Source organism: Diplotaxodon limnothrissa, linkage group LG3 (assembly GCF_057381915.1).
Source record: "Diplotaxodon limnothrissa isolate DT_005_m linkage group LG3, D_limnothrissa_male_GT1.1, whole genome shotgun sequence".
NCBI lineage: Eukaryota > Metazoa > Chordata > Actinopteri > Cichliformes > Cichlidae > Diplotaxodon > Diplotaxodon limnothrissa.
The window spans coordinates 28,330,035-28,343,423 of NC_140598.1; the positions used below are offsets into that span (position 1 = coordinate 28,330,035).

The 13,389-nt window shown below is 36.5% G+C and overlaps 1 protein-coding gene across 1 annotated transcript; it reads left to right on the forward strand.

The window, feature by feature from the left end:
• The first annotated feature begins 1,629 nt into the window (after positions 1-1,629).
• On the forward strand, positions 1,630-10,862 carry LOC146635219 (polyunsaturated fatty acid lipoxygenase ALOX15B-like). Its single transcript, XM_085345392.1, has 14 exons — positions 1,630-1,767; positions 2,612-2,810; positions 2,956-3,034; positions 3,557-3,673; positions 3,763-3,866; positions 4,466-4,632; positions 4,805-4,945; positions 7,220-7,423; positions 7,620-7,706; positions 7,791-7,960; positions 8,525-8,646; positions 8,775-8,875; positions 10,242-10,412; positions 10,683-10,862. Exons 1-14 carry the CDS (start codon positions 1,630-1,632, stop codon positions 10,860-10,862), a joined length of 1,980 nt encoding a protein of 659 aa, XP_085201518.1.
• The last annotated feature ends 2,527 nt before the right edge of the window (positions 10,863-13,389 follow it).

Consider the following 13,389-nt stretch of genomic DNA (forward strand, 5'->3'; position numbering starts at 1 on the left):
GATTTACAGTAATTTAAACGAGATGCCATCCAGAGTAAGCATCTGGGTAGTTAGCATAGTACTAACCTTACGATATCTGACCATGGTTACATACCACACCTTAATTTACCGTGTTATACTTACTAATGTGGGAAAGCTGCATTAAATTGAAGAGTTTGCGAGTTTTTTTGAGGTACAGATGTTTGTCAGACAGAGTAGAACCCGATACGAGACTCTGAGACAAGGGATGAACTAAAGGAGGCAGCTTTATTGCTGATGCTTAGAAACTCACTTATACAAAACACAAAAACTCAGACAAGGAAGGAACTAGGAAACTTGGAAACGACAAACATTACTGGGGAAACACAGAGGTCAATAAACATGGAGGCAAAACTGACTTCCACAGGAGATGCTGACACAAGACACAAAGACAAAACGAGACAAAAGGGAAGTGACATCATTATCTATTTTCTAAAACTTACGAAGACTGAGGTGCCGCTGACAGGTAAAATGCATGCACATTCGTTTCAGTGCTATTAAAACGATCAGTGTGGCCATTTTCCCAGGTATTATAATACAGATTAGCATCAACGTGTATGATATCCATCTAAGATTATTTGTGAGGTTTCATTGAATTAAAAGTTACTAGCAAGTTGTTAAGTTTGTTCCTATCTAAAGATGATATAACATGTTGTGACTGAAAGTTTTATAAAAATAAGTGAAAAAAAAATGTAAACTGGAAAAGTTGGCAGAGACAAATGCCATGGCAGGAAGATGACACTGAAAATGGACCAAACATTTGCTAAAAGAGCATCTCAGATGATCTATCTATGACAAGAGGTCATATGTTTCTTTGGTGTGGTTTGAAATGCTCAGTGTAAAAAAGTTTGGACCCTAAGCCTCATGTCCTCTTTAAAATCTACATTTTAATAGAAGCTATAAGAGGTCCTGGATTTGAATCCAATTTCTATATTTTTTTTAACCTAAAATGTTACATGTTAAACTGAAAAACTGTAACTACCCAACTTTGTGGCTTAATGCCTTCACATCTGGAACTGGTGCATCCTAACGTGCATGACCTGAAATCATCTTACGTGAGAAAAAAAACACCACATAACTGACAGTTTGTTTATCAGTTTTGGGACTGGTACAACAAATACTAAGTCAGTTCCTGAGAACTCACAGTTTTTTTGTGCCAGATATTCTCATCCATTTTAGAGCTCCTGGATTAAAGTATAGTGTTTCTTTAGAATTATGTGAAGTTTCGGTAACGCTCGAATGTCTCTTTCACTTTGTTTTCCTGGCTGTGTTCCAATGCTCTTTCAAACATGCACACACACACGACACGGACATGACACCCCCCACAAAAACTGTATATAAAGAGATACATCAAGTGTTGATTTTTCATACCCACGGAGCAGAGCTTCAAAGCACCATCTTGGTCTCACTAGCAAAGGTAAGATCTTATTTCGAAAAAGGAGCTTAGAAGGTAAGGGTTAATTTTCAATCATTCAAAACAAGTGCAATTAATAATTTAATAATTATTTCTTACAGTATATTTTCTGCCATTATCATTTTTATTTAATCAGTACTGTGAATAGTTATTAAAATTCTCTTCTCATCAGGAATTGTGTACTTTCAAGAGTGAAAATGGGCGATTACGAAGTGGTCTTGTTCACTGGAGATCTAGCAGGTGCTGGTACTCACAATAAAGTCTTGATTAGGCTTGTCGGCACAGCAGGGAAGAGTGAATTCGTAAACTTCAAATCAAACTTCCAGAGAGGACAAGTAAGCCTGAAATATCTTTTTCCATGTTTAACCCCCAAATAACAAAGTTATTTTTGTGACTAATATGAGCTAGTGACCCCATTATATTTTATATGGCATTTTTGAATGGTTGTATTTGTGTTTTTTTACACGTGTACTGTTTAATTGATGACATGAATTCAGAATTTTATGACAGACATTATGACATTTTATAATTTCAATACTTACAGTTTTACCATTCTCATGCAAAGAAAGAGTTTAAAAAGACAAACTGTATAAACAAAATGCTATCAGGAGCAAGCATTTTTAAGTAATGTTTTTCAGTAGCAAGTATAATTTGTATCTGCCATAAGTATTTGGTGTAGAAAAAGCAAAAAGGTCCCATGAATGGAAAATTTTGAAAGACATGGCAACCATTGTATTTTAAAACAAACTATGATCATTAATATATATTTTAATATAATCAAAAAAATAATAATAACAATAATAATAATAATAATAATAATAATAATAATATATGAAAACTCATGCGTCAAACTTGGGTCTCTGGCATGAAAAACCAATTTTTTTTGAATTTTGAAGGGCTGCTTTTCTTGCTTTTTATAAATAGACATGAATCAATACTCATGAGAGCTAGCTGATTTAAAGTCTTGGTCATAGACATGCAAAAAATACAATAAACACAAATAAAATGTATGCTCAGCAACACAAATCAATAGATTAAAGTAAATTGTGACTTTTTCACAAACTGCCAGGAGACTGGATTGGAGGATGCAGCCTAGGATTGTTTTGTTTTGTTTAGTTTTTTATGATGATCTTGATCTCCTGTAGATTTTTCAGAGACATTCTATCATTAATATTCCAGAAAACACGGTTAACTGTCTCCTGCCCAACCCTCCTTGGAGATCTGGTGCTCATAGAGCTAAAGAAAAAGGATTTGTTTGTCCAACTCTCATGGTATCCTGCCAAGGTGGAAGTCATTTCCCCTATGGATAAGACCTACAGCTTTCCAATTTATCACTGGATCACTGACAGCAAGGTGCACTACTTTAGAGAGGGGACAGGTTTGTAGACATGTTTGTCTGACATCATGTATGTATTTCAAGATATAAAATAATAATACAAAACTATAATTAGGATTGAGCAAATTCCAACCAATACAGTATTTGAAATGAGTTTGAACATGCCATTTTTCTTTCATCTTTTAAGCAAAAATCGATGATGGTAACCCTCTTCCTGGTGGGTACAGTCGGCAGCAGGACCTGGAGTGGGAACAGAGTGTGTATCGGTAAGAAGTTCAAGGTTTTGTTATAACATTTCTTTACTCAAAGAATAAGGAAACCCAAAATACTCTCCCACAAATGCCAGGATTTAGTAACCTGTTAAATATGCGCTATGCAATTTTTTGGACCGTTATTTTATTATTAGCTTCTGAACAGGTTGTACTTCAACTTGAAAAGAGAACCCTTTCCCTATTCTCTCACAGCCTGTGGAGTGATTTCTAAATACTTGAGATGAATTTTCACAAATATCAAAATGATGTGACATTTATTCTTCAAGAACCTTGGTGTCTTTGTTTTCAGATTCAAAAAGATATACTCTATTTATCACTATTTTAACAAACCTTTGCTTGCTTTCTACCTCCAAGCAAATATGCAGATCACCTGAGAGTCATGGGAATTTTCTGAATGTTGATCTGAGCACCTCTATAATTTTAATTATATTTATGTTTCTATTCTCTACTCAGGTTGCAGATGCATTAGTAATCTATACTCACTAAGTCCCTTACCCCTGTTATTTTCTGTCTTAGCTGGGATATATATAAAGAGGAAATTCCCCATTGCATTAGGACAGACACTTCACTGCCCTATGATGTCTGCTTCTCTATAACCAAGAAAACAGAGTTGGCCCACAATTACATGACAGGGTAAAGATATTTTTCATTCATCTGTGTACACATTTATTGACAAGATTAAGCATGCATCTGAAAAAAGTTACTGTGCCTGTGTTTTCTAGACCAGTAGAGCTGGAACTTGCAGAACTACTTGAGTGTAAGAAAAGATTTACTTCTACGGATGATATGCGTCGTCTTTTTTACGCCCATCACACTAAGACATCAGGTAAAGAAATCTCATTGTTGTAAGTTCAGAATTCTTTTTTAGTGCATGTCCAAAAGCTTTCAAATCCCGATATGACATTGCCTTCAACTTTCCAGTCTATCAGTAGATCACAGAATTTACTACAAATTTTTTCCAAGATTTTACTTAGTGTTGAATTGTTTATTGGTCAGCGGTAACTTTATTGTCCCCAATGGGAAAATGATTTGCAGTATGTCCATACACAGAAACAAAACAAACAAACAAACAAACAAAAAAAAGCCAGAGAGAACAGCCCAAACTTTATCATCAACAAAGTGCAATGTGCAGTACTGATGGCAGCCATCATAATAGCAGCAGGTACAAAAGAAAATCTACGTCTCTTGGGCTTCACTGCAGGCACTTTATACCAACGACCAGAGGGAAGCAGCTGAAAATCACTAAAGAGTGGTTTCCGACTTATATGGAAAGTTTCCATTATTTCACCTAAAGAAACAAAAAAGAAATGAAATAAATAATCATAAGTAGATTTTCTGCAAATGTAAAAAATGTGTACCAGTTTTCAGTACGCATATTTTCCTTTTTGTGTGGCCCCACAGTAAAATAATATGTTATTTTTACAGATTATGTCATTCAACACTGGGCGGAAGATCTTTTCTTTGGCTACCAATTTCTGAATGGCATTAACCCCATGATGATCCAACGTTGTGTAGAACTGCCCAAGAACTTTCCTGTTGCTGATGAAATGGTCTTCCCTGATGGTCAGAATAAATTGACAGATGAAATGGAGGTAACTGTGTGATTCTCCTGAAATAAAGCAGACTAAGTGTATCATGTATCTGGTTTGTCTTACCTGCATGGATGGCCATGTGATTGTATTAACATGTTAATGTTAAAATTTTCACATAAAGTATGCATGTGTGAGGCCAAACAATTTATTTTGTTTATAAAATTTCAAACAGAAGGGCAACATCTTCCTGTGTGACTACAAACTTTTGGATGGAATCCAAACAAACACCATCAACGAGAGAAAACAGTACTTGATGGCCCCCCTCGTCCTATTCTGGGAAACTGATGGTAAATTGAAACCGATTGCTATTCAGGTGAGTTTAGCTACAAGTTGATCTACAGAACTTTCCTTCACATTAAGATACAAAACATCTCCCTTCTGAATATAAGCACAATGATGCTTGTGGTACTTTAATTGCTTGTGTTTACACCTAGCTTGAGTTTTCTATTCGAAGCAAAATTAACCACAGGCTGCCCTCCTCCATAATGTTGTTCTGTTGTATGTTCTCTGTGTCATGTATGTTTATCAGCTAAAAATGCAGGGCATATACTGCATACCCTAGTACCAGTGAAATGACCACAAGCTTCACTTAGTCGTGATGAAGTTGTCATTGTCATGAACCGTGTTGTTCAAGTTACTTGGAAAAAGTAATTAGTTACTTATTACTGATTACGTCTCCAAAAAAGTAATCCTGTTACATTACTGATTACTTATTTTCAAAAGTAATTAGTTACTTATTACTTTGTTGCTTTTAAACATGATGCACAACCTGAATACGTAATAAAGCAATAGACCTTTCAGCCCAATTCTATTTCTCCTGCAAAATCCATCATATAAAATGCACTCAAATGGAAAAGTTTAATTTAATTTAAACCTATTTCCAGCATAAAAAATAAAATAATGTTTTGTGTTTACACTCACTCTTTCAAATAGATGCAAGTAAAACACAGCAATAAATAAATAAAATCAAAGCTAACTCCTGTCACTCTTAAATCTGTTTTCACCTGTTTAGCAGGAGTGGGGCGGGTGGAGGTTTGCCCGGTGCCACAGCGGTTATGTCAGCGGGGGGATCCGGGGGTTTGTCTGTGAATTTCACATTCCCGTGGCAGCGTGCTTGCTGCTCGCTCAGATTTGAAGTTTAATTTTTCGCTGTAGAAAGAAGTTTTCTTCCCACACAGAATGTACAGCAGATGCTAATGTTTGTGTCACTTTTTACGGAATGAAACTTGAAGTGAGCACTTCCACGCTTTAAACGCTGCATGGTCGTAGTCTCTCCTGCACTCCATATTATCCATTGTTGATTTGCACATGTCCATTGCTGCCACGGACGTCACACGCTTATACGTCATTGTCGCGAGACACTCTCACAAACAATATCATGGTTTAGTAATGCAGTAATGCAGTAACGCAGCATGCTTACGGGAAAGTAACAGTAATCAAATTACTTTTTTGCAATTCTAATCCCTTACATTACGCGTTACTTGAAAAAAGTAATTGGATTACAGTTTTTCCCCATCTCTGGTCAGGAACATGCTGTGTTACTAAATTACAGTTATCTGGTTAACTGCCTAGATCATGGTTGTTACTGGAGAAAGGAAATGTTAGTTATACATATTTGCATTGTCCCATTATATAATTTACTGATGGATTAGAAACCAGTACCATTTCACAGTATACACAAGTTAGCTGGGGAAGACATTTGGCAATCTAACAACAAATGAGAATTTCACCCATATATGACCTGATAAAAATAATGTTACTGTGCAAGGAAAGTATGATTCGGCAGTTAGAATTGTAAAGTTAGGTCTGTGCCACACATTTTGCCATGGTTAGTTCTTGATATTTGGAAACAGCCAGATAACTTACCGGGTCTGTCAAGAAAACTGGGTGGAGTGGACTCAAAGTCAGGATTCAGAGCGTTCAAGTTTAGTGCCTTTATTTACAGCATAAACACTAGAGTGGTATATGCACTTAGTGATAGGTAGCATGTATTGACTCTCAGCCACCACCTTAAGTAGTGACTTCCTGATGAGATCATCTGTGACAGGGGGTTGATTTCTACAGGTGCGTGAAGCCAGAGGGAGGAGCTCTCGTTGAGTTCCACCCACAAACAGACACACAAGCACGGAGAAAGGAGAGAGAGAGACAGAGATAAAACAAAGCCTGTAACAAGCAGCTCAGGGGACTGAGGAACTGTGACAGGGTCCTCTGTTCCCACTATAAAAGGACATTCCACTTGCTTCCTCAAAGAAAGAAAATGCACTGTAGGCATGTTTTTCTTTTCTTTCTTCCAGACAACATTTTACTCACCATGCTAGCACTCATGTCATGCACTTCAACACTACTTATTAACCGGCTTATTCTCTTGGCGACTTTCCCCTGTTCATATCAGATACAGCTTTGGATGTAAAGGTGTAATGTCTCATTATTTGTCACTGTTGTTGATACTCTCATGACAAGAGACAAACATGCATCAGTTACAAGCCTACAATAAATAAGCACTATTTACAAAGGAGGCTTGATGGTTATTGATCAATACTGGTACTAAATCAAATGCATGAATACATATTTGTTTCTTCTCCTGCAGCTGAAGCAGAAACCAGCAGACGACAACCCCATCTTTCTTCGTACTGATTCTCAGTACGACTGGTTGTTGGCTAAGATCTTTGTGAGAAGTGCAGATTTTAACCTGTATGAACTTAATGTTCACCTGCTCCGCACTCACCTGCTGGCTGAGGTTTTTACACTCTCCCTACTGCGCAACCTGCCCATGGTGCATCCTCTCTACAAGGTAAATCTTTATGTTTCAGACATATGTCAATTTCCTTTGGGGTAAGAAAGTAGAAAGTATCCTTACTTGTGACCTTGACATCATCGTTTTAACTTATTTCTCTTTAAAGAATGTTTGCACAAAATCAGAACATGTGAATATAAAACATGAGGGAAGAAAAAAAGGTTTTACTCGTGACTTTCCCTCTTTTTGTCAGCTTCTCAAGCCTCACACTCGTTACACTCTTCACATCAACTCCTTAGCTCGGACACATCTTATAGATAATGATGGAATTTTCACTAAGGTATGATAAAACAAACAAACTTAAACATGTTTTTCAGTGCGACATAAAGTATTTATTTCTCACTGAGATTTGACTGTTGTGTAGTTTGCAGCTTCAGGTGGAGAGGGTGCCTTCACAATCCTGCAGAAATCGCTGGCCTCACTGACCTACAGCTCACTCTGCATCCCAGATGATATTTCCATGCGTGGCCTGAAAAATGTGCCAAACTTCTACTACAGGGATGATGGACTCAGGCTTTGGAGAATCATATATAGGTTCTATTACCACTCTGTCTGAAAAAACATATCGTTAGCTTCATAGCATAAGTGCCTAAGTCATTGACTTAGTCAAATGACTTAGGCAATTATGCTATGAAGCTAACGATATGAAAAACTGTAAAATAACTTTAATCCTGCACCATGCTACACACACACACACACACACACACACACACACACACACTGATAAATAAGTCTTTGCAATTTTGGTCAACTCTAGAAAACCCATCACATTATTTGCTGAATTTGATTCTCTTATGTCACTCCAAAGTTAATTTTATGCTGTTGCTACAGGTAATAGTGGAAAACAAAACAATTTTACAATGGGTTATTGATTATCCAGTAGATCTGAGGTGCCCCTGTTGTTTGATTGTTTACACACAAACTGTAAACCTCAATAATGAGAGAATATTTTTTGTTAAATCTTACCTTTTCCTGTTTTCCACTATGTCTGTCAAGTATAGAAAAAGTCATTAAAAAAAAGAACTACAAAATAAAGAACTAATCATAACTAGAATGCAGCCATGAGCGTGACTGACTGCATGTTATCATTTATCAAAGGTTTGTCTTGGGAGTGCTGGGCCACTACTACAAGTCTGATGCTGAGGTCCAGAAAGACTCTGAAGTGAATAAATGGGTTCATGATATTTATGAACATGGATTCCTTTCCAAAGAAGAGACAGGTGACCTTCCAATAAAGTATCACACTTCATAATGATAATATAGATGCTGCATCTTATCAGAATGCAACTGAAATGTATTCCCCTGGGTGTACGTTGATGTAATAGAGTTTTTTCACTATGATCAACAGGAATTCCACATAAATTCAACACTGTGGAAGAGATGGTCAAGTTTGTCACCATGGTGATCTTCACTTGCTCAGCCCAGCACTCAGCTGTCAACACTGGACAGGTGAAGTCTTCTAATTTACTATGATTATCAGTGGTGGTGTTTGATCACATTCTACAATTCCCTGGCTGAATCCTGGACAGATAAATTCCACTAAACTTTGATGCTTGTCAGGTAGTTTATACAAGCCCATTAGCAGCTAACAAATGATTGTTATGTTGTTATGTTGAATGTCTATGACCATGATCTCACTATTCAGGATTTTTTTTAATGAATTCCTTTTGTCTGACAATGATTTATGTTTTGCTCCATGATTTCCTCTTGTATGTTTTTATAGCTTTAGTCTCTCCCTTGTCAAAGTGTCTGTCTGTCTTTCTGATCAAATGAAGGTCAGTTTTTATATTAGCCTATTTTTCCAAAGTCCTTCCATTCAAGTTTTATTCCTGCTCATCCTTTACATAAAGATAGTATCACTCTGATTCCTTTGGCAAAAATCCAGTGTGGTTTTTTTCTTTGGATTACTGCACAACATAACATATATTTGGAAAATGACATTTTATTACATTTGAGTATTTTGTTAAACATCTCTCTGTTTAAGAGTGGCCTTATAAACTGACATGAAAAGGAATAAAATGGAAATAAACATTAACAAACTAAAGAACTTCAGATACGTTAGATATGTGTATACTCTGAGATGTGCAAAAGCTTTGACATTGTTATCGTTTATGTTAAGCACATCAAGTTTATGGGTAATTTGACATGGATGGGTGTGTGTGTGTGTGTAGTCTGGGGCTTGCTGAAGCTTGGTCTCTGTAGGACAGGGTCATAGAAGGTAGGAGGTAGCTCCTCCTTTGCCTCCTGGGTATTGTACTTGGTGGTTCTGGGGCACATGGCCAGATCTTCTGGCGTGGTTGTGGCTCCCTTGGGTTTGTGATCCGGTGTGGCTTGGGGCTCTGCAGGAGGCTTTTGTGCTTTATTTGTGCTTCATCTTTTTATGTTTTCTAAAATTCCCCCCTTACAAACTATACATATTTTGTTTAAAAAAATAACATAGTATATGTGTTTGCATTCAGGTTGTCAAAGCTGCTGGTCAAGACAGGTTCAAAACTATAAAAATGTGCTGGTAATGTGCTGGTAACATGCTGTTTCAATAAAGCTGATACTGACATTGAAATGGTAACATAAAATGAGAAGTCAGTGGATTATGAAGTTAGTTCATTAAGCGCAGAGGCGCTGTATAATGTCTGTATGTTTTATAGCATAGTATTTGAAATGTTTCTCTCTAAACGAAAGACTGACTGATTTTATCATCCCTAGATCAAAAACACAGAAAAATGTGCTGTGTTAAAATCAAGGTTACTAAACTCATACTGTAATACTCCTCATATTAATGTCTGTGAATGACCTATCCAATATTTTGTCAATGCAGTTTGACTTTGGTGCCTGGATGCCCAACTATCCTACCACCATGCAGGGTCCCCCACCAACCACAAAGGGGAACGCCAACAGGAACACAATGCTGGAAACATTCCCTGATGTTAACACGACAGTTCATGGCATGGGTACGATGTGGCTACTGAGCAAGTCATCAGCTGACTGCGTAAGTGCTCTGATAAGACTTCAAAACTGAGAACATACAATATAAGCTATGTCCATTTTGTGAAACATAGATTAGACAGTACAGCATAAATTATCTCCTATAATGATCACCCTGTGGTCAAATTATGCTATTTTATGTTAAAAGTCTATGTTTGATCACTATTAACAGCTATGTAGAGCACTGTTTGTCCAAGACAAATTTCCTACGTAGTAAATTAGTTTATTATAGTCTATTAAAATAACTAAATGTTTCTCTTATCAATCTCATCAGGTCTTTCTTGGCAACTACCCTGAAGATCACTTCACTGAGGAGGTTCCTCTCAAGAAGATAAAACAATTTCAAGATGACCTGGTAAAACTGAGTGCAGACATTGAACACCGAAACAAGAGACTGGACCTGCCGTACACATACCTGGATCCAAAGTTCATTGAAAACAGCGTGTCCATCTGAATATTAGAGGGCTTCATATTAATAAAAAAGAAAAGTAGGGTACAGTGAAAGAAAAAGAAAAACTATTTCTTAGCTTATCAATGAACAGGGAAATTAAAAATAGATGTGACTAAGATGTTTTTTATGAACAGGGTCTTTGCAGTCATGTTTTCTTTTCTTTTGTTTTGACACATGAATTAATTCTTTTTAAAAAAAAATACTATTGCTGTGGGTGTGTTTAATATTTAGGAAATGGGCCAGAGGGATAAGTGTGTAACTGATTCTATATGTCTTGATGCATGCTCAATCATCCAGATAAGGAAAACCCAAAAAGTTCATTCTGTTTATCTGGATGTATTGTTTTCAGTGGGAGAAACTGATTCTATATATTTAGCTTTTGTTTTATGTAATATTTAACTTCAGATTAACTAACAGGAAAACTATACAAATTGTTATGAAGCTTCCACATTATTGGGATAAAAAGGGGGTGTTTTTCTGCTATTTTAGTATTGGATCTTCTGGATTTCTAATTTTTATTTGTATTTTTTTTCTTTCCACTAGAATTATTTTCCACTTTTTTGGCATTGTGCTGCATGTTTAGTTTACACTGATAAATGAATTCATCTACCTTGATGCGGAATGAATCCATACCAAATATTGACATACTTTTAAACAAGATTCACAAAGCGAAATGGAGACAATAGCATACCCCTCAAATATATTGTTTCATTTCATAATCTCTGAAATTATGTGATGAGGACAAAATACTATGTAACTGCCACATTATGATCACATGATTTTAACATTAAACTCAAAGGTTAAAGCACTGTTTTCATTCTGTGTGACTTCATAAATCACTTTCTGACAGTTCTTCTTTTTTTCTAATAGTTGATTATTGAGCAATAAATGGTGCTAGTTTCATCTCTGTCTGTGTCCCCCCCGGTCTGGCAGGTTTCACCTCTCAGGGAGAGGTACGACCCTAAATCCGGCATCTGTGTAATAAAATTAAGAGGCACATATCATGAGCTTTTTTCCAGCTTTGATTGCAGGATTTATCCTCCTTCCTCAACAAAGAAACAAACTCATCAGTCTCTCCCCATCATAACCAGCATCTCATTGTCAGAAAGTGCATAAATGACCTTAGTGAGTATCGTTACATGACAACTGAAGCACAATAAGACTGAATCTCATGTCCATTAATTTTGTTCCTCAGTTGTACTACAACTACACAGTGACCATTGTAACAATATCTGAACATTGGCAAACATTGGCCATGGTATCTTGACGCATGCTCAATCATACAGGTAAGTAAATTCCCAAAAGTTGATTCTGTTCTTCTCATTTTCAGTGGGAGAAATGTTTCGTCACTAATCCAGGTGACTTCTTCAGTCTCAGCTGACTGCAGGTTTCCTCAACCTTATAAACAGTACATTTGCATAATGACTGAATTGAATTGAATTGAATTGAATATTGTTCAGGAATTTCACAAATTTGTTTAAGTCTAATGTGTTGGCTTACAGGTGAACTTTTTTCTAGAGGTGGATAGGATGAAAACTTCCAGCATGACACAATGTTTTCCAATCAGCAGCTTTGTAGTAAAGAGAAGATTTGCCTTTTTTGGTTACTTCTATGTCAAGAATGTTAACTTCTTTAGTACTGTGATCAGGGATAACACGTAAACCCGCAAAGTGTCCATGTAAAAAGTTCTACAAACTCCAGAAGAGTGGCAACTGAGGTGGCAAAAGTGCAGGCATGTTTTACTTAAGTAGAAGTATAGCTGCTAGTGTCAAAAATACTTGAGTAAAAGTTTGATAAAGTATGGGCTCAGACATGTGCTCAAAGTAAGAAAGTCAAAGTAGTAACCTAACTGAACCTTGTGCTATAATAAAATAATATTAGTAGATAGGACTACAAACTTAGTCTGGTGGTAAAAACACAAGGGACTCACATTTGACAGCTTGCGGGATGGAGGTTGGGGCTAACAACACGGTCTGGTAAAAGAGTCTAACATACATGTTTTGCATGGTGTTGCTGCAGATAAAGAGCCATGAACTACTCCCCTTGTTTATGGGGATTGCCAGTTTGTTGGGTTTTTTTTAGAGACACAGAGAGTGAGAGAGATCATGTTCTACATTACTTTAAAAAGGGGATTTTAGGAGCTGATAATATATGAAGCAGTGTTCTTAGAAACTTGGAATATCCTGGCTTTTGGCATTGAGTGTTAAATTGTGACAGTTTCAATAAAGCCTGCAAATTCTTGCATTTGTACTGGAGAGCAAAGAAAAATTAGACGCTACTTGTACTATTGAAATTCAGTTTCATTAAAACCACGTAAACAGACATGAAGAAGAATGTATTTGTAAAACAAATGGTAATGTGTGAGAACTATAAGACAGACTGTTTCTGCTAGTGAAACAGTTTGTGTTGTTAATCCTGAATGATTCATGGTCACAACATTTACATAAGAAAAGGATCATTTTACTCCACGCACATTTGGAAAATCGCAGTTTGACAATAAATATCCCAGAATAATTAGGATTTGAGATTG

What these genes read in the sequence shown, in the direction of transcription:
- LOC146635219 (XM_085345392.1), top strand. Translation starts at nt 1,630, where the DNA reads ATGGGCGATTACGAAGTGGTCTTGTTCACTGGAGATCTAGCAGGTGCT. An exon ending in CAAACTTCCAGAGAGGACAA is followed by an intron (nt 1,768 to 2,611) that starts GTAAGCCTGAAA and finishes TTAATATTCCAG; the next exon opens with AAAACACGGTTAACTGTCTC. An exon ending in TGAAACCGATTGCTATTCAG is followed by an intron (nt 4,946 to 7,219) that starts GTGAGTTTAGCT and finishes CTTCTCCTGCAG; the next exon opens with CTGAAGCAGAAACCAGCAGA.